The sequence below is a fragment of the Crinia signifera genome, chromosome 4 (assembly GCF_055691185.1).
Source record: "Crinia signifera chromosome 4, ASM5569118v1, whole genome shotgun sequence".
NCBI lineage: Eukaryota > Metazoa > Chordata > Amphibia > Anura > Myobatrachidae > Crinia > Crinia signifera.
Window position 1 is genome coordinate 172,636,155 of NC_139220.1, and position 20,714 is coordinate 172,656,868.

Genomic DNA, 20,714 nt, shown 5'->3' on the forward strand with positions numbered 1-20,714 from the left:
AACTCTGGGGTTGATGGATAGATTTGAGTATCATCCGCATATAAGTGATAATGAAATCCAAAAGAGCTGATTAGTTTGCCAAGAGGAAGTATAGATTGAGAAAAGCAGAGGACTTAAGACTAAAGTTGGCCATACACACGTAGCTTTATCTACAGATCTGGCTGTTTGGTACAAAAACATGGTTATGGATTAGAGCAAATGACAGTTGACCATTTGCTTGGAAATGCTGGAAAACTGACAAACTGTCCCTCATCCATAACCATATTTTTGTTCCAACCAGCCAGATCTGAAGATAACTCTTACTAGTGTATGGGCACCTTAAGCCTTGCGGAACTCTGACTGACAGAGGTAGTGAAGAGGAAGAAGAATCCGAGAAGGGAACACTGAAAGAGTGATCAGATAGGTAAGATGAGAACCAGGAAAGGGCTGTATCATTAAGACCTAGGGAGTGTAGTGTTTGTAAGAAAAGAGTGTGATCCACAGTGTCAAACGCAGCAGAAAGATCTAGAAAAATAAGTAGTGAGTAATGGCCTTTAGACTTAGCAGTTGCCAGATCATTCACCACTTTAGTCAGTCCTGTCTCAGTGGAGTGCTGGGAACGAAAGCCTGACTGAAGTGGGTCTAATAGGGCGTGGGAGTTAAGAAAGTGTGTGAGACGAGAGTAGACAAGTCTCTCCAGTAGCTTGGAGAGGCAAGGAAGCTGAGAGATAAGATGGTAGTTAGAGAGAGTTAAGCTGTGTACACACGGGGGCGATAGGGGCTGAAATCGCTGGGAATATGGTCGCAGGCGACCATATTGCCAGTGATGGGAGTGTGCCCCAGCGATAAATCGCTGGGTGCGCGCTCCCGTTTTCAGCCCCATTGTAATCGCTGGTCGCAGGAGCTTGCTCCTGCGACCAGCTGATTACCTCTGCAGCTCCCCCGGCAGAGGTTCCCTTTCATCAGCGACCATCTCTGGTCGCTGATGAAAAGGAGACACTGGGCAATATATTGCTCAGCATTGTATTGCTAGCAATATATTGCTGAGCAATATATCTCCGCCGTGTGTACGGGGCTTTAGTCATCAGGAACAGCGGAAGTTAAAGCAAGATCTGGGAGACCAAGAAAAATATCAGACAGAACAGCTCACAGGATTGTGAGAAAAGCAAGTCAAAATCCATGTTTAACTGCACGATCCCTCCAGGAAGATCTGGCAGACACTGGAGTTGTGGTACACTATTCCACTATAAAGAGATACATGTACAAATATGGTTTTCATGGAAGAGTCATCAAAAGAAAACCTCTTCTGCATCCTCACCACAAAAAATCAGCATTTAAAGTTTGCAAATGAACATATAGACAAGCCTGATGCATTTTGGAATCAAGTTCTGTGGACCGATGAGGTTATAATATAACTTTTTGGGCGTAATGAGCAAAGGTACATTTGGAACATCTGTCCAACTGTTAAGCATGGGGGTGGATCAATCAAGCTTTGGGATTGTATGGCACAGGGAACATTTCACGAGTAGAAGGAAAAATGGATTCAATAAGATTCCAGCAAGTTTTGGGCGCTAACTGTGAAAAGGCTGAAGTTAAAGAGAGGCTGAATTATACAAATGGATAATGATCCTAAACACACCTCAAAATCCATGGTGGATTACATCAAGAGGCGTAAACTGAAGGTTTTGCCATGGCCTTCACAATCTCCTGACCTCAACATAATTTACAATCTATGGATAGACCTTAAAAGAGCAGTGCGCCACAGACAGCCCAGGAATCTCTTAAGCTGTGTACACCACACCATATTGCCAGTGATAGGAGTGTGCTCCGGCGATAAATTGCCGGGTGCACGCTCCCGTTTTCAGCCCCGTTCTAATCGCTGGTCGCAGGAGAAATTGATGCAGTGTGTACAGCTGCTGTTTGAAAATATGCAAAGCAGCAGGAGGCATCTTGAGAAAATGTAAGTCTTCTTCATGCTTGTGTGCTCCGCTGCTGCTTCTGATTACATAGCATGGGATCAACATGAGCTCATTGATCAACTCTGGTTACTCAGGATGGTTGGGCTATTCATGCGGGATACAGTCAGTTGGTTGACCTAAAGATGGTAGACAGTCATTAGGTCAACATACTGGAAGGTCGACAGGTGTCTAGGTCGACACAAGCGTTAGGTCGACAGTATAAAGGTCGACATGGGGTTTTTCAATGTTTTTTGAGTCTACGTGCCGACAGACTGTATTTCATGCCCTACCATCCACTAGGGCATGGTGGGAGAATAAAATTGTGTGTTGAGCTTAGCTAAGCACCGTGCCCGAAGCATGGCGAGCGCACTTGGTGCATCTAAAACTGTGTCCATTCCGACATTCGGGTAAAAAATCATCTGTCAAAAACCCCATGCCGACCTTTTGACTGTCGACCTATTGCTTGTGTCGTCCTAGTCCCATGTCAACCTTCCAGTATGTAAACCCAAGTGTCAGCCATCTTTTGGTCGACCCAATGATCCCATTCCATTCATGCTGCTAGGGGTCCAATGAAGCTGTATCCAATCACACAGCCACTGGTGTAGCCTCTCGCAAAAAAACAGAGCACCTTTTTTGGAAAATATGCCCCCGGCCTCCTGGCATCTAGTTATCGCTACTTCTGTCTCTGCGAACATCTATGGTTCAGATGTATCAAGCTTCAAAAGTGATTGTAGAGTGATAAACAGACAGCCCCTAACTGTGATTTTCCAAACCAAGACTGTAGTGTGTCAGGAGCTGAGTAGCTGTCATCACTCTTCATTTTATCACTTCTTGATACTTGATACATCTGGCCCATAGCAGAGATAATCATGTAAGAAATTATTATCCCAGTTTTAACTTACATCAAGTGATTCCTCCAAAAAATATATAGAGAGAGAGAGAGAGAGAATATGAATGAATATATATATATATATATATATATATATATATATATATATATATACATATACATATGTGTGTTAGGGAATATAGATTGTAAGCTCCACTGGGGCAGGGACTGATGTGAATGTTCAAATATACTCTGTAAAGCGCTGCGGAATATGTATGCGCTATATAAGAAACTGTTAATAAATAAATAAATTCCTTTGTACATAGGCTACCTGGACACAAATTGACAGATGTTTTTTAGTTGTGCTTGGTATAAACAGGTAGGGAGCTGCACAGTTTGGTGGTGACAGTACGTTCTTTACACTTGGTGGTGACATTATAGTACATTCTTTTGACATGTTCTGATCACGTTGGTAAAGCTGTTATTTAGAAAAATAGTTAATTGTGGCTAAACTTTGAATTGTGTTTCATGACTCGCCTTATACACTGAGCTTATTCATTGCTTTAAATATTTATGAAAGGGTTGTAGTTGCAGTTTATTTTCCCAATGCATTTCCTCTGTATTAGTTACCAGTAAATAATATATAAATCCCGTTATTTAGCGTCATTAACAAAAATGAGCCCTGTGGGTGGAGATCGCTTCCCATTTTATTATTGTTGTTCCTGGCATCGTCCCATTTCTGAGAACTTGTGGTACCCGGCTGGTGAGAGCGCAGGAACTTGGCGCCAGCAGCGCGGTAGGTACCGCACACGGGCAGCCAGCGCATCTGCAGCTGCGTCTCCCCCGGGAGCGTGTGACGGCAGCGGCGGGGCAGCATGGTTACAGCCGCGGCGCAGGCAGAGTAAGTTGGCGGCGCCGCCGCTTCTTCTCTCCCTCGTTTCTGTTTGTTTGTTCTCCATGAAAAAATCTTCTAGTTGGTTCCTATGTATGCTGCGGGTTCCCCGGCGGCAGCTTCCTCCACGTAGCCCCTATTGGTTTCGTTATTTGGAGAATGTGGCTGCATGGGATGAGCCGTGTAATCATCATACGTGACGGGGGAAGTGGCCTTTGTCGTTTGTGGATTTCCTCCTCCGAGTGCTGCTGCGCCGCTCACACACATATACACAATAACAACAACAGGCTCCGGAACGGCCTGCACAGCATGCGTGTGTGTTTGTGCGAGGCGCTGCTGCAGTCTGTGCACTTGCCTGATAAGGCTGCCTGTGCCTAGCGGACGGGATCAGTGTGGTGTTGTGTCTCTGCACGCAGGAGTCACTGGCAGCTACAGGGAATGGTGTCATCCGTGCACTGGTGCCTTAAGCAGTGCAAAATTGACTAGGCCATTGCTCGTTCGCTGGTACAGTAGCCCGTAGCCGCTGTAATTCTCTGCCCACTATTTCATCACAGACAGGTAACTGTATGGCATATTAGTTCCAGTTAGATCCTGTAGTTGCAGTGCTGCTTTTTAATATTTCTGTATCTTTGTATCTCTTGTCAAACAGAACAACGTGTAACTGAAATTTACTAAATGGTATATATCAAATAACCATAAATAATATCTAACTGTCTGCCTGCCTGTGTATGTGATTTTCTTCTGTATTGCATGCTTATAACTTTTAGAAGTGATTCATGAATTTTACCCACAAAAGTCTTAAAGGGTCCTACACACCATGGAGATGCTGAAGCGTTCTGAGCAATGCTAAGTCGCTCAGCGCACAGCGATGTGTGGTAAGCGATCGGTCAGGGCCAGTGTTCTCCGGTGAGAACACTGGCCCTGACACCGGAGATTGTAGATTAATCCAGCATGCTAAATATGAATCGCGGGGCCGTGTATTGTTATCACTATGGCCCCTACACATGGAGCAATGTAGTGAGATCACTTAGAAAATGCCCCTAAAACGCCACGTGTGTAGGCTCCATTAAGCTTCATACACACTAGACAAGATAGTAAAAGATATTGCTCGGAAGGGCCTTTCTGAGCGTATCTTTTGCTATCTTGTCTATTGTGTTCATTCAATATCATTAAAGATACACGTTCTTGCACATACCCTTCTATACATGCACAGCTGCAGCATGGCCTCCACTTCCCCTCTCCCTGCTCTTGCACACCCCCACCGGGTTTGGCTAGTGCGTATGCACACTGCTGGGTCCCTGTTGCTGCCAGTATTGTCAGGGATCAGGTAGTGTGTATGGGCCTTTTTAATTTTACAGGTTTATTTTTGGAGCTAATGCTGTTATTACTTTTACAGCAGTCTGAATGGCTTGCTTCAAACTCTGCTGAAAGCATTAGGGGGTATGCAATCCAGGATCACGGCTGTCGATCCCCGCCGACAGCTGTGATCCTGGCCCCTTTGCGGTCTGATCGACTGCAGAATGGCAGGCAGGATTTAATGTCCCACCTGCCGCTCGGTGCAAAGGCGGCGTGGCCTCAAACAGCTGTGAATTGGCGATCTGCGGCTGGGATTGCTACAATCCACGGCCGTTATCGGCAGAACGGGCCCGACAGCTTCTAAAGCCGGGCCCGTTCTGACGTGATCCCGCTTCAATGCTGTCGCTAAAGACAGCATTGAATAGGGAGCCGCCGCTATTTCCCACGTCAGAAATAGCGGCAACAGATTGCATACCCCCCTTAGTAACCGTCTGTATCACAACAGATTTTTTTTTTTCTTACATTTTAAAAGGAAAATATCCATATTATGTGCTATAGTGAACTCACATGGACAGTAGTAGTGGTAACCACTGTCCCTGCATGTTACCACTATGCTCAGAGAGCCACATGGCCTGATTAACCAATAGGCTGATTAGGCTGCAGCCTAGGGTGCCAGGACTAGGGGGTGGGGGGAGGAGGTGACAACCGAGGAACAAAATAAAGGCCTAATTTATTCCATGCTTGTTAGCTCTCACCCGTCCTTATGCACTGTGGTGAGTAAAGTCCTTAAGGTGACTGCCAGATGGCTGTGCCAATGTAACTTACTGATAGAACCATTACTTTATGTAAATTATGCTACAGCACCAGTCGGGCAGTCTAAAGCCTAAGCCTCCTTCATACGCCACAAGCATTAGATCTTACATGCCAGTTGTATAACCTTTGTTACACCTAAGCAATACACACGTGTTTAGCAGCATTACAAGGGGAGCTGTAGGTGTATTAGCCCAGGGCACCTGGAATCTTTCATCAGATGCGTTTGTGATACCGACACAGCAGCGATCCTTTTTTAGCATCAGAACTATGAGGTAAAGCAAGTGAACATAGGAGCCCACCAATGCTATTGCAACTTGCTCAGCAATACGTCCCAAAAATGGTCACAACACGCCTGCATTTTTGCAGGTGTTCCCCATTACCTCCCCCCACGTCCTCTTCACAAAGCTGATTCCTCGCTGTCTGAGGCATTGCAAAGGTAACTTGACGCATGCGCGCTACGCCTATGGCGCCTGCCCAGTCTACCAATAATAGCTCAGTTGTGATACCATTAAAGTTGTGATCACATCGGAATCAGGTCCTTGTGATTTTCGCCTGCCATATGTAAGGCCTCCCTCTTGCACAAATGCCTCCATAGGCTTATAGCCGTTTATCCCATCATATGTTGGCGTAACAATAATATGGGTTAGACCGTAGTCCCCATTGATGATAATAGGGATTGTGATGTGCACTGATAGCCTTTGGCAGGGGATTAGGCTATTAGAACAAATATGTAACACATGCAAAATATGTGTGTGTGTGTATATATATATATATATGTATATATATATATAACCAGGCTACACGTACCTGTCATTGTGAAAACGAAGAGGAATTACACACATTACTTTAACCCTTTGAGTGCCAAGTGAATTTGTCAAAATTGGTGTGAAAATTGCATCATCATAATGAACTTATCTTTTATCTAGCAGATACAATCTTTTTTTTTTTTTTTTTTTTTTTTTACAGAACATTTTTTAATTTGAATTTACATACCAAATGTGAGCGTCGCTGGCATTTGTAGCAGATATTTTGCATTTCTCTCTCAGATGTTGACTTCTTTTTTTGTGCATCTCTCACTGGGATGTTGACACTCAAAGAGTTAATAGACAAAGACTTACTTGAATTTTTATTTGTAAAACCTGAAAAACTGAAGTGGTTCTTTAAATTATTAAAAATCTTAACCCAATATCTTTTAATCATATGCTTAGTGTCACAATCCTTTCATTAACTTCATTGTCAGTTTGACTTGAAAATGCCATGAGGACACCTGGACCAGGCCCACCACCGCAACTTCCCCCAGACCTACCCCTCATGGGGGGCATGGAGGTGTTGTTGGAAAGCACCAGGGCCAGCCTACATAGTAACACTTCCCGCATACTGGATTGTGCTCCACACCTTCTAACAACCATCTGTACTGCTTTCATGAGACCAGGGCATTTATGACTATGAAAAAGACTTCCACATTTTCCCCAGTTTGGCAGTCCCCTGCAAAGGTGTTTTCTTCATGTCCTTTTAAAAAAAAAAAAAAAAACTTGTACGTCTACCTTGTTCTATTCCTGTAATGTGTAGCTCTGCAAATTGCACACCCTGCCAGCGGTGGCCTATGCAGTGTTCCCCAGATGGTTGCTTCAGATGCTTCCTCTGTGGGCAGATTGTGCTTCACATGAATGTTTCCATGCCGGGTATATCACACTACTACACAAGCATCTGCTTTCCCATATCTACATTGGATCCTTGCATGGCTCACCTCCCACTTTGTAACCTTCTTAGTGCGCCCAATAAGGCTGCCTCATCTGATACTATTGTGGTTTGGGTGAACATGGACCTGACTGTCTTGTTGGGACCCTATTCTACACTGAGATCACTTATTTCAGCCCTTCTGAGCGATATCTCACATTTCATTGCGTGTATTCAAGTACATCAAGTGTGTAAGCTCTACACGATGGCTGTGTTTCCGCAAGTCGTCATTGTTTGCCAGAATCGACAAGTGTGTAGGCGTCTTTAGATTCATTACTTGCAGATATATTGAAAGATTTATCATTTGTGTCCGCTGTTGCTTAAGATTCAGTTAAATATTTAATGTAAATGTTTATCAGCTTTCACTTGTGAAGATGGTGAAAGCTTATAATTAGCAGGCCACTATAGAAGATCAAGGGTAATGCTTCCAAACTACATCCCTGGCACAACTGGTAAAGCTCTGGGATTCCACCTTGAAACAGAATGTGACAAACATTTATCTCTGCCTCTAAAGGGATTTTCCTTTGTCACAATAACCATGGCCAAAGTGAGCAATGATGTCTGCCAGGTGTCTCTGCCAGTTTCTCATGTACTTTTTCAAAGTTCCTTTTCTGGCAGGAGATAATATGCAGTATGCATTAGAAACCTACAAGCAGTAGGACATGCCCAAAGGTCTGTGTATGTTTTGTTATTATGACTTGTTTTTATTTTAACCCGGAATTTCTTGAGTTCAGAAAAAACTATTAACCAAGATAGTATGCTTTAACTTTTTTTTAACCAGCTCTTTTAAGTACCTTTTTCCTATTGTAATATTACTGCATACGATTTACTAAGGAGCTTCATATTCTAGACATGCTTACTAGATGTAAGAATATCAATTCATCTAGTAAGCATGACTAGAATATGAAGCTCCTTAGTAAATCGTATGCAGTAGTATACAGGTGCGTCTTAGCATCCCTTAGTCTGGTAAATTTTGTGTGTTTTAGGAAGTGTTGCATCATTGTTGGAGTTCATATTATTCTCGAATGCATAAGAGGATGGGATACGCCACTAGGTCGACAAGCATTAGGTCGACCTGACTGAAGGTCGACATGGGGTTAGGCCAACAGGGTCATTAGGTCGACATGGGGAAGTTTGACAGTCAAAAGGTCAACATGGGGTTTTGAGCCGATGTATGCCAATAGGTGGTACTTCAGGCCCTAACGTCTCCTTAGGCGATGGTGGGAGACTAAAATAGTGTGCCGAGGGTAGGGGTGCACTTTATTAGTGTCCATGTCGACTATGTTGACATTCAGGTCGAAATAAAGTGAAAAACCCCATGTCGACCTGTTGACTGTCGACCCAACCCCATGTCCCCATGAATCTGCTGCACTATAAAGCAAACTGTAAATAAATGTCGACCTTCAGTGGTCGACCTAATGCTTGCCTATCCTATGATCCATACCCAAGACTCCAAGAGGATAATGATGTCATCCAGAAATTACTAGTAATAGCTCAAAGAAAATAATATTTCCCTTCCTTGGAACATTTGACAAATAATAAAACATTCAAGTAGTTGTAAAGCACACTATGCCAAAACACTTGTCTGTTACTTGTGGTTACATATTTGAACACGGCCAAATAAATATTGAAGGTTGCTCAAAAAATATACCCTTGGATATACATAAACTTGATGTGCCCTGGTTTCCAATGGTGAATTACCTTGTCTGTTATCTAAGATACTACATCTACTTTTATGACAAGCTGGATAATATGTTATGATGTTTACTGCCAAACTGTTCTTTTCTGTGACTGTATGTTCAATACATCTAACTGTCCTGACTATCTTTTTCATTGGAAATTAGTCCACTGTGCAAATATTGTTATATACTCTGTATTTTATTGTACACTATACAGTGCTTTAATAGAAAAAAACTTTTGGGGAAAAAAAATAATATACCACTGACTATTTACCCATGCTTCCTGGGAGATGCCAGAGAGAGGGGAGGCCATACGGAGGTGTAGTCATTTCAATGACATCATTGATATCCCAGATTAAACCAGGAGGATTGTCCACTCTTTTTGGAGTGTATTCCAGTGTAGACAAACCCAGAGAACGTTCTGTAAACCTTCTTTTTGGTTGTCTATAATTAAATCTGTAATCATTATAATTAAAGAGGAACTCATATCTGTCGGGATAAGACACATCACTTGTGCTCTGAATATACTTATGTTTAGCTCTTTTAGTGGGCTTTAAATCGCAGTGTTTCCTGTAAGATCTCCCAGGAGAATCTCTTATGTAGTTGGAATAAGGGGGATAAAAAGAAATGGTTAAATATATAATTCTGGTAGAGTAAAGACCACTATAAACAGGACGAAGTTGTGAGTCTATGTATCATGCAATTTTCTTTTTATTTATCTTTCAGAAAGAAGACACGGTTCAATGTGCAAACCTTCCTCATCCCCAGCTTCTCCTCTCTGCAACACCAGAGCATCACATTTACAAATGAAAACGAAAACCTGTATAAGCAGCCATAACCCTGTCAACAGTAATTCAAAGCCATTCAAAGCGCCCAAAGACAATCTACTTACCTCCAATAATAAACAACATACAGTGTTTTCTTCAAAAGTGTCAAGAGATAAACCATGGTAAGCGATAAACCCACAGAAATCCTGTGTCATAATTCAGTTTTCATTATACAGATTTTAGCAACTCTTCCTCTTATCCTAAATCAGTGATGGATGCAGTAGTATTTAAGTATGTTAACAAAGAATTGTAGAAGTAATAATATATGCATTTTGTATTTATTGATATTAGTAATGGTTGGGCTATGGGCATGTTAAGGTACCAGACAACTTCACAGCTATATAAAAAATTGCAGACCTTGCAATGTATACTTTCCCACTGAGGCCTAGTTTTGATGTTAGCAAATGTCACATTTCAACATCAGTATTATGGTTTTATTTATTTTTCAAATTATATATATATTTTTTTGTCTAAATTAAAAACCATACATGGTGCATAGACTCTGGGCAATAAATAGGCCATTCGATTGAATAGCTGATATATCGATGCACTATTGGCCAGTGTGTATGAGCGATATATCTGTGAATGGTGTCGTTCACAGATATATTGCGTTGGCTGTGCACCACAGCGGTGCATCATGCTGTGTGTATGGGCAATCCGCCAACTACCTGTAGAGCCGCGTCGGGAGCACAGTGGGCCATTTGTGATGTCGGTCCCAATGAATCAGGCAGCCTGTATGGAGAATACGCTGCCCACTCCATCTGTAGATATAGCTGCAGATCAATTGATATGCAGATAGATCTATTAGTCTGTGGGTAATTGGATTTGTATCTAATGCTATGTACAATCACTGATCATGGATAATTGGCTCTCCAGGGCCTATTCAATTAGTGGCTTATTAGGGATTTTGTTTCACCTGCCTCAAAAACAAACAAACACTGATTTCACTGATCTCTGTGTATTTTCAGAAGAAAATTTTTTCTTTTTTTCTTTTTTTTAATTGGGCGATTAGATAGATAGATATGTAGTTTGCAGTGCAGGCGGCACTTTCTGTCCTTCTAATGGGATTTACAAAAGATATCCCACACACAGATCTTGTACAACGTTTCGAATTTCATCGTCAACAGGAACAACCTGACATGTTGCTAACACAAGCATTATATTCACAATTCTATTCATTCAATTTGAAACGTTGAACAAGATCTGTGTGTGGGATATCTTTGTTACATCCCATTAGAAGGACCGGGAGTGCCGTCTGCTCTGCAAACTACATAGATTACCATTGGGAAGGCACCCACCAATTTTAAACCGTATTGGATTAAATGAAGAGACTCCTTATTTTTATTTGACACAGCATGGCTGATTATTGGCCTAACATCACCCACATCTGTGGATATTTTTTATTATATTTGTGTACATTTTTCAGTTCCTATCTAAGGATGATCAGAAAATATCTACTGAGAGAACATATAATTTGAAAGAGGATACTCTCCTATTCAAGGCATGGGTTTCCTCGGTTCTCCGGTTTCCTCCCACAAACTAAAAATATACTGATAGGTTAATTGGCTCCCAACAAAGTTAATCCTAGAATGTCTGTGTGTGCATGTACATGTGGTAGGGAATATTAATTGTAAGCTTCATTGGGGCAGGGACTGATGTGAATGTTCAAATATTCTCTGTACAGCGCTGCAGCATATTCTGTTACACTTTACAATTGGAAACAAACGTGATTAAACAAACTGGGTAGATATAAACCGACATGGAGGTAGGAGGGCCGCTATATAAATAACTGGTCATAAATAATGATCATAAAACTTCAGCAAAATGGTAATTGGACATTGTGATGTGCATTTTGTAAAAGTGAAGGGATACGTTCCAGCTTGTGAACTATTGTTCTTAGTATTTAAATGTTCCTTCTTATTTTTGAATTTGGTAAGACCGGTACGTGCAGTCCTTTTATATATGCCCAGCTCACACTGCTACTTCATGTGGCAGATGTCAGAAGTTTGGTTGGAGTGCCGCAAAAAGCTATGAGCAGCTTCAGACAGATGGCTTGCTTGTGTCTAAACTATTAAGTGACTCCGTATCGCAGCAAATAATTTGGGATCTGACCTTTGGGTTGATACGCATTAGGTCGACATGGACAATAGGTTGACATAAGCAAAAGGTCTACATGAAAAGGTTTTTTATGATTTATTTTTAAAAAATGTTCTGTATTATCTCATACTTCACTATCCATGTGGACTATGATTGGGGGGGGTCCATGTCAAATGTATAGATTGACACCAAAAAAAGTCAGGAACGTGTGTCAATCTTTTTATGTGTGGACAATTTCCATGTCAACCTTTTGCTTCACATCTTTCCCATGTTGCCATAACTATAATAAATTAATATGTGGCACACAATACCTGGCGCAAGAAGTTCCAAATGTACTGTTCACTTTCATAAAATTGGTGGCCAGGGAAACCATTGCAAACATCTAAATATATACACAGAACTGGGTGGGCAAACCTGTATACCCCACAACTTACGATGGCCAATACTGTAAGTTCCTCAACTTAAGTATTTGCTTCAGTGTCCGTCCAGTCCAGCTGGACAGCAGGCAGACGAGCTCAGCTAAATCTACCAAAAGCATTACCCAGATTTTGGTAACTAATTTTCTCTTGTTTCCACCATGGAAAATATATATATATTTTTTTAAACAAATTTATTTGCATTACCGCTTTATTGAAGAAGAAAAAATCCGAAATCCTATTTCATGCATATGTTTTAGCGTGCCTCTCATGGAGAAAGTCTTGCAACATCCACTAATTACAGTTAAATGTGTGCCTGATGAGCAATGTTGGGCTTAGTTGCATAATTTGGTGGGATACATACATCCTTTTAGAACCTACACTATTTTTGCAGGTTCATTTGCTGCACTCATGCACCTAAGTTATACCCTTATTGTATTTCCATTGTTGTCAAATGTACACAATTTTATATTCAGTATTAGTTTAGGTGACTCTAGTTTTGCAACATCCTGATGTTATTACTGTGACAACATTGTAGAACTTCTGCCCTTTCCTCACAGCAGTTAGAAATTGCTTGCCTGGTACCTTGTATCACCAGAACTGTTATCGTGCCATGAGTTGTGACATACACATTGCAATGATATTATCTTCTTTCATTCATTTGAAACAAGGGGTCGGCAGTGCCTTACAAACCAGCACCTAGTAATGAGTAAACAATACAACGAGAGGCAGTAGGTGTATTCAGCATTTAAGATGCTAGTAGTTGGACATGCTTTCTTCCTGGCTTTTATATCTGTGAAAATAGCCTTCACTCTTGTAACTCTGCCACTGGATAGCTGTTTTCACTCACATGATAACTCTGTAACATTTCAATGCTATCTTTCATTTGTTCATTTTATTCATTCATTTCAACCCCCATGGGGTTTGTGGGTGCCCTACTCCCTGCTGTGCACCACTAGAATGTTAGGACCCTGCCCGATGAGATGACCTGGACATTGGTGGGCAGGCCCATAACATTATAAATATATGCTAACAACCTCTTATATGATATTTAATTATAATATGTATTTACATTTTGAGTAGTAATGTTTGTATAGTTCACCTGTATATTTTTGTTAGATCATAAATCTCAGCAAGGTAACACCTCTCATTACAAGCAACTAGGGTATGCAGTCTAAGGGTGTGGTATAACACACCGACAGTCAGGATTCTAAAGCTGGCCATACATCAGAAAGATCGATCTTAAGATCGATTGCGCTCATGATTGTGTACAATTTCCCTTGAAATCCCCGGCAGTCCTTGGTGGTTTTTGGACACACAATCTACACACAATCGATCATACAATCAATCATACAATCCATCTACTGCATGATTGTGTACACAAGATGTGCACACAATCTGCATACAATCCATCTTACAATCAGTCATACAATCCATCTGCTGATGGATTGTATGATTATGTACATAAGATGTGCACACAATCTGCATACAATCCATCTTACAATCAGTTGAGATTGTATGATTGGGTACAATATCTTTCTGATGTATGGCCACCTTTAGTCATTAGCCCGATATCGGAATCCTGACTTCCGGGACTCAGACAGCGGGCCGAGCACAACAAAGCCCCTTGCAGGTTTGCTGCGTCCGCCACGGTGCGGGCACAGTGGCTTGCTGCGCTCAACACCTATTTTATTCTCCCTCTATGGGGGTCGTGGACCCCCATGAGGGAGAATAGCCGCTGCCCGTTTGTCGGGGTTTTAACACTCGGGATTCCAACTGTTGGAATCCTGACTGCCGGCCAATCATCCGGCACCCCAGTCTAGAGCCCCTTCACCTATATAGGTTTATAAATTGCTAAGTTTGTTTCATAATCATTTTAGTACAATTGCAGGTTATCATTGGTTTAAGAATATTGAGACTAATAGGTAATTATTTGACTATTTTTTATACAATATTAAATAACAGAATTACCCTGCTAATTTAACCTATTGTCAGCACATGTGAGCACATGGTGAATAGACTCAATATAGTCTCCAATTTCTTACTGATGGTATGCATTACTGAAAGTACTCCTCACTATATCAGCGGGATACGGTCATTAGGTCGACATGACTTTAGGTCGACACTAGCGTTAGGTCCACATGGGCTAGGTCTACAGTCAAAGGTCGACATGGGGTTTTTGAGCCAACATGTGCCGACAGGCGGTATTTCATGCCCTACCATCCACTAGGGCGAGGTGTGAGAATAAAATGATGTGCCGAGCGTGGCGAGGCGATGGGTTGCACTTAAAACTGTGTCCATGTCGACATTTGGGTAAAAAAACCTGTGAAAAACCCATGTCGACATTGACCCATGTCGACCTAGTGGTGTCGACCTAGTTTTGGTCGATTAAACGATCCCAACCCATATCAGCTGCCTGGCATTCCCACCATAACTGATATGTTGTTTACTGATAAATCTACCCCAATGTAATCTGGGCTTAGGTGACATCTGGGCTTGTGTAATTGTCATTACCATGTATTGCAACAGTAGCACCTTTATACATTGTTGAATACTCTGCATGTGCATTATGTATTGGCAAGTATATGTTTATATTTCTTATGATTTTCCAGGGAAAAAATTTGTATGCCTTATTCTTCCAGTTCAAAAGAACGGACTTGCTTGATGACTAATTGCCCGTTATCCCGCTAGCTCTCATCACAAAAATAGAAAATGAATACAGCAAATACTGCCTTCTAGATTATATAAAATTAAAAAAAATGAAACCTTAAAGTATCACCGACTGAGTTGTGGAAAGTGTTTTTGTGGATTTGCATGATAAAGAAACAAAGGTTAATGAGTGCCGTTCCTTAATCTTTTAAGTCAAGCAGATAGCGCAATGGTTCCAAAACTTGGTCCTCAGGACCCCACACAGTTCACATTTTTCCAGGTCACCCGACAGGTGCACAGGTGCATTCATTACTGACCTTCAATGTGCATTCAAACACATTTTAAATAATATAATTTCCCTATTATTCTGTGAGGAGACGCTGAAAAAATACGCTGTGTGGGGTCATGAGGACTGATTTTAAGAACCTGTGACTTGGAGTACCATGTTTTTTGGGGGGACATGCAACAAAAGTATGTAATGGAAAAAAACACAATTTAATGTTCTGTATACTGTGATCTCCTAATGATATTCTTACTTGTTTCTCAGACCTATTGCTGGTATGCAGTAGGAAAACATGTTCTTACCACTTCATTGGTATGCTGCCGCAGTGGGCTGTCTCTGAAAATTTCCAGGCATACCACCAGTGGTGCCTCCAGCTGTGCACCACCTCTAGCGCCACCATCCCGTTGCTCCCCTCCCTCCTTTGGCTGACCTCCGTACTCCGGCGGGGCGGTCATGCGCTGGAGCTCCCTTGCTACTGCTACCGCCGCCATTAGCACTGCATCAGTGACCAGGTGGCAGGCCCCATTCAGGGGGGACTCGGGAGTTTGGCCGCCTGAGTCCCCCCCGAGCCACCCGAATGTTTTAAAACATATTTACCGATGTTTATTGCAATTAAAGTACTAATAAAGGCTCCAAAAGTCACTTTCTAAATTTAGTAAAGGTGAACAAGCAGTTCTTATGTAGAAATTGGGGAAAGTTGAACTTTAGTGGGTTCTCCAGTTAATCCTACCCTCCATCCACCTATATATCATTTCTCTACACTGCAATAGTAAATTTATTATTTTTATTCTTGATTTGCAAACTACCTCACAGATGTACAGAGCCATGTTTCCTGCTGCCTTTATAATTTGTATCACTAAATATAATGTGCTAGCAAATCTATCTCCATAGAGTATATTATGCAGGTAGTTGAGCTGCATGGAAACCTAGGCCTATAGACCCATCGGATAGCTTTGCTGCAGCTTGAGAGCATGCAGCTTAAGTACTGAGCAGTGCTTAGACTTACCACAGGAAAGTGTTGCTGCATCTAAGGTAAATATTATGCATTGCTACATTTAGGGTTTCAGTACACACCTCATGGTAATTAATATGTATTTGTGCCCATGGTATTTGTTGGATAGAGAAAGTCAGCTTAATAATTAGCATTGCTACCTCACAGAAATTAGGTCATGGGTAAAATTCCCATCATGGCACTAACTGTGTGGTGTTTGTATATTCTCCATGTGCTTGCGTGAGTTTCCTCCGGGTATTCTGATTTCCTCCCACAATCCAAATTTACTAGTAGATTAATTGGCTCCCAAAAAATTAACCCTATAATGACTGTGTGTACGTGTACATGTGGTAGGGAATAGAGATTGTAAGCTACATTGGGGCAGGGAGTGATGTGACTGTTCAAATATTCTCTGAAAAAGCACTGTGGAATATGTGTGCGCTATGTAAATACCGGTAACTGGTAATAAAATAAATAAATGTCTTATTCATGAAGATTTCTCAAGAACTCCCTTTTGCCAAATGGAGACACAAAATCACCCTTGTCCTAAAGATACCCTAAAACAGGGATGGGGAACCTTCGACCCTCCAGCTGTTGTTGAACTACACATCCCAGCATGCCCTGCAACATTTGTAGCATGGCCACATATCAAAACTGCTGGGATGTGTAGTTCCATAACAGCAGGAGGGTCCCCATCCCTAACCTAAAATGATGATAAAGGTTAGCACTAGACACCCTAGAATCCCACACAGTTAACACTGCAAGTATTTCAAGAGGATATATAACAGTGTATCTTGCCAAAGAGGGCAGCATGTACTAAGTTGGAAACTGAATTTGTCAAGATGTGTAAAGTAGGCTACTCGGTAGAGTACCTGAGTAGAGCTAAAAAAAAAATGATTTTGTATGAAACAGTTTCTCCTGGTTTGGATGAACTGTTTTTTTTTTTCTGTGAGCAAGTTGTTAAATAAACAACCATTTCCATGAGTATCCGAAGGGGCTGGTAAATTGTGACTACTGAAGCATTGATGCTACAAATTCAAATTTGATATCAACTTTGTAGGATAGAATCTATGCATGTAGGTCATATGGCATAGCCATGGTCACATTAATATAGCGGGTGCAGGATGATGCTTCGACAGACGGGATTTTGACGGTCATTAGTCCGACGTCGGAATCCCAACCTAAATGCCCAACCATCGGGATCCACGACCCCCATAGAGGAATAATAAAAGCTGTGGCAATCGCAGTGAGCAATAAAGCCCGCAAGGGGCTTTGTGTCAGCCGCCCCCATGTTGGAGTCCCGTCATTCAGTATTCCAAGTCATCTGACTAATGACCGTAATTATAACTGTCTGAGTGTCGTACCACACCCAATCGAGTCATCACTTTTATCTATTTCCCCCCCCCCCCCCCCCTTTTTTTTTACCATTTAGTTTTATTTGCCCTTCTTTTTCTCTTGTCTTATTCTTGTATTTGGCTTGTCTGCTTTGACTCCATGTTACCTTGAGTTAATGGTCCTACCATTTGCTATTTTACAACATGGTTGTACAGGTCTTTGGATATGACATCAGAAATGTACTTTCCATATAGTACAATATTACACACAGTACAGTATATAGTAACATTTTTATATCTGCAATAAAATGTTAAGGTTGGTATCAACCCACAAATCTTTGAAAATGGTGAGAACACACATCCACGATCTCCACCTTCCTTCCATCCATTTGTAAAAAAAAAAAATTATGCATCAACCAAGTTGTTTAAACACCATGATTCATACCATGGGGTATGTATTGTCTTTTTAAAAATGCCAATACTGTTATACTGTAGTTTGTGAGGGACTCTTTTATATATCTTATATAGGAAAGTCTGAGTGAGAGTAACTCCAAACCCAGTGAACAGATTGTGTTTTTTACCATTGTGTTGGAATTGCTAGCAGGCAGGTTCTAGGCTAAGTATCAACCAAATTGGTCACCAGAGGGCTGTGAGCAGGGACTATACATAAAGGTGTGTTACAATAACATTTTCTCAACGATCGGCTAACTGAAGTTCCAACTGTCACCAAAACCTCAAACCTCATCACAGCCATGGCTGTATCATGCCACACATGTAAAGGCCCCTATACATGTTGCAATAGCAGGATGCAATGCCCGATCCCGCGGGCATCGCATCACGCAGTACAAAAAGTATGTGCTGCACATACTTTTTGTACTGCACATGGATCGCACCGCACGTAAATCGCATGCGATGCGAATCAGCCCATAAAGCATCGCAGCGTGTATGGGGGCCTTAACGACTAGCATCATTCCCAGAGACGATACACACAGAAAAGAAGCCCATCGCTGCCTCACTGCCAGTAGCATGTCATTGCCTCGCTGACAACACCACGCCACTGCCTTGTGGACAGTATCCTGTTCTGTCTCAATGACCGAAATATACATTTCTTACAGATTTTTTTTTTATTCAGAGAGTTACTACATAACTAAAAGGCCCTCAAACCTCACCAAAGATGGCTGGTACAATGATGATCTGTTCAAAGATGAACAGGACTATTTTTTCCCTCCTATTCTGCATATGTTTCACTCTACATCATTTCATGTAGAACTATTTTGTAGCAACAGGGACCATTTTATAAGATCGATATTCCACTTTTGGGTGTGCAGTCACGTTCTGATATATGTGCATGGATAGGGTGGCTAAACACACTCCGCATCTTAAACGGTTGAGCTTGAATATGAGTCACTGATTTGAAAAATTGCTATTTGCATAATAAACACCATTGGTTAATTGCATCTAATCTTGACTATTTACATTTGGAGTGAGTGACCGGGCACTTTATCTCAATCTGAGCAGAGCTGGGTACTGCAGCTAGTTCTGTATAAAAAAAAAAAAAGAAAAACAACTGCGAACTATCCCCAACAGTGTTTGGGGAAATAAAGAAATAATTCCAGGAAGTTATTTATACACAGTGTTATGGGCATCTTACTTCCATTGCAGTAACCAGAATGCAGGTATAACTACAAATAATTGGGACATCGGACATAAAGGGCTGTATTCAATGTCCTCAGCGAGCGGCAGCAAAGGGTGGCTTTTTTGGTGAGGAATAGCCATCCTCACCGTCCAGCCCCCTCGCAGGCTGCTCTCCGTATTCTATGTTCCTGGGAAATCGGCGAGGTTCACCTTAAATACAGTGAGCCATGCCGTTTTGACGGGCACACTCTCTCCATTTCCACCTCAGGGAACAGGCAAGGTGGAAACAGCGAGTTCAGGGGGGTGAGTTGAATACTGATGAGTAGCTGTCGGTGCTGCTCGCTGTCAGGTACCCACGTGTCGTTCCCTCCCCCCCCCCCCCCCTTCCCCAATGAAAATACCCCAAAGAATCTGATCATAATCAGCCAAGTGACACTACAAGCACTGAAGCAGTTAGGGCCCAAACATTGCAGTACATGACTGGAGTTTAGTGATGTGACTGGATACTTTAATTCAGGAACACACACTGCTTCAGAAGATGTGTAGAATCTCTTACTCGTGTTTTAATAATGTGGGTTGATCAGAATTAGTTGTTCATATTTTCTATATTGTTCTATATAGCTTAGTGTGCATTTGATATAAATATGTGTATCTGGTAAAAAAAAAGTATATAATGGAATAGCATAACATTGGCCCCCTGATTCTATAGGAGGACATAAGCAGTAATACCCCTTTCACATTGCAGCTGTAACACGGTATATTGCCGTTTTTTTAGTGCTTTAAAACGGTTCCAGCTGCAATGTGAAAGCTACATTGTCAATTTACCGGTTACAGAAAACCGGTATTTTGACACGTGTTAAAAGCAGGATCCTACACGTTTCTGAGCCGTTTTCCCTGCAGTCTGAACAGCTCAAAAACGGTATTTGCTACAAATGATAACCACACTTGATACCCGCCCACAAGCAGGAAAAAAAACATTTAAAATGACATTGTATGGCTTTCTATGGGTGAAACGGGTTGAATCTGAAAGGTACAAAAAAAACTGCAATATACCTTTACATCATGCAATATGAAAGGGGTTTAACTGGCTTTTGACCAGTTTTAAGACACGTTTAGAAAAACGGGTTGAAAGCAGGTTTTTGCAATGTGAAAGGGGTATAAGAAACCTTTTGTGAGGTATATAAATAATATTTCCCAAGTTTTTTCCAAAGTAGTGTAGAGATGATACAAGAAGTGGTGTTGTCACATTTCTTGAGAATTATGGAATCGCATAAAATCTTTAAGCAATAGATGTGTTCA

General features: G+C 41.6%; 1 protein-coding gene across 4 annotated transcripts in view; it reads left to right on the top strand.

The window, feature by feature from the left end:
- ATXN7L1 (ataxin 7 like 1) overlaps nt 1-20,714 on the top strand; it is a 118,305-nt gene that overhangs the window by 68,363 nt on the left and 29,228 nt on the right. For 2 of the 4 annotated variants that reach the window (XM_083182988.1, XM_083182987.1), the window contains exon 4: nt 9,910-10,132. In XM_083182988.1, coding sequence (XP_083039114.1) covers nt 9,910-10,132 — 223 coding nt within the window. Of the gene's footprint in view, nt 1-3,546; nt 3,668-3,883; nt 4,217-9,909; nt 10,133-20,714 lie in introns of those variants that run through there. The other 2 variants (XM_083182991.1, XM_083182989.1) reach the window with 2 other exon arrangements.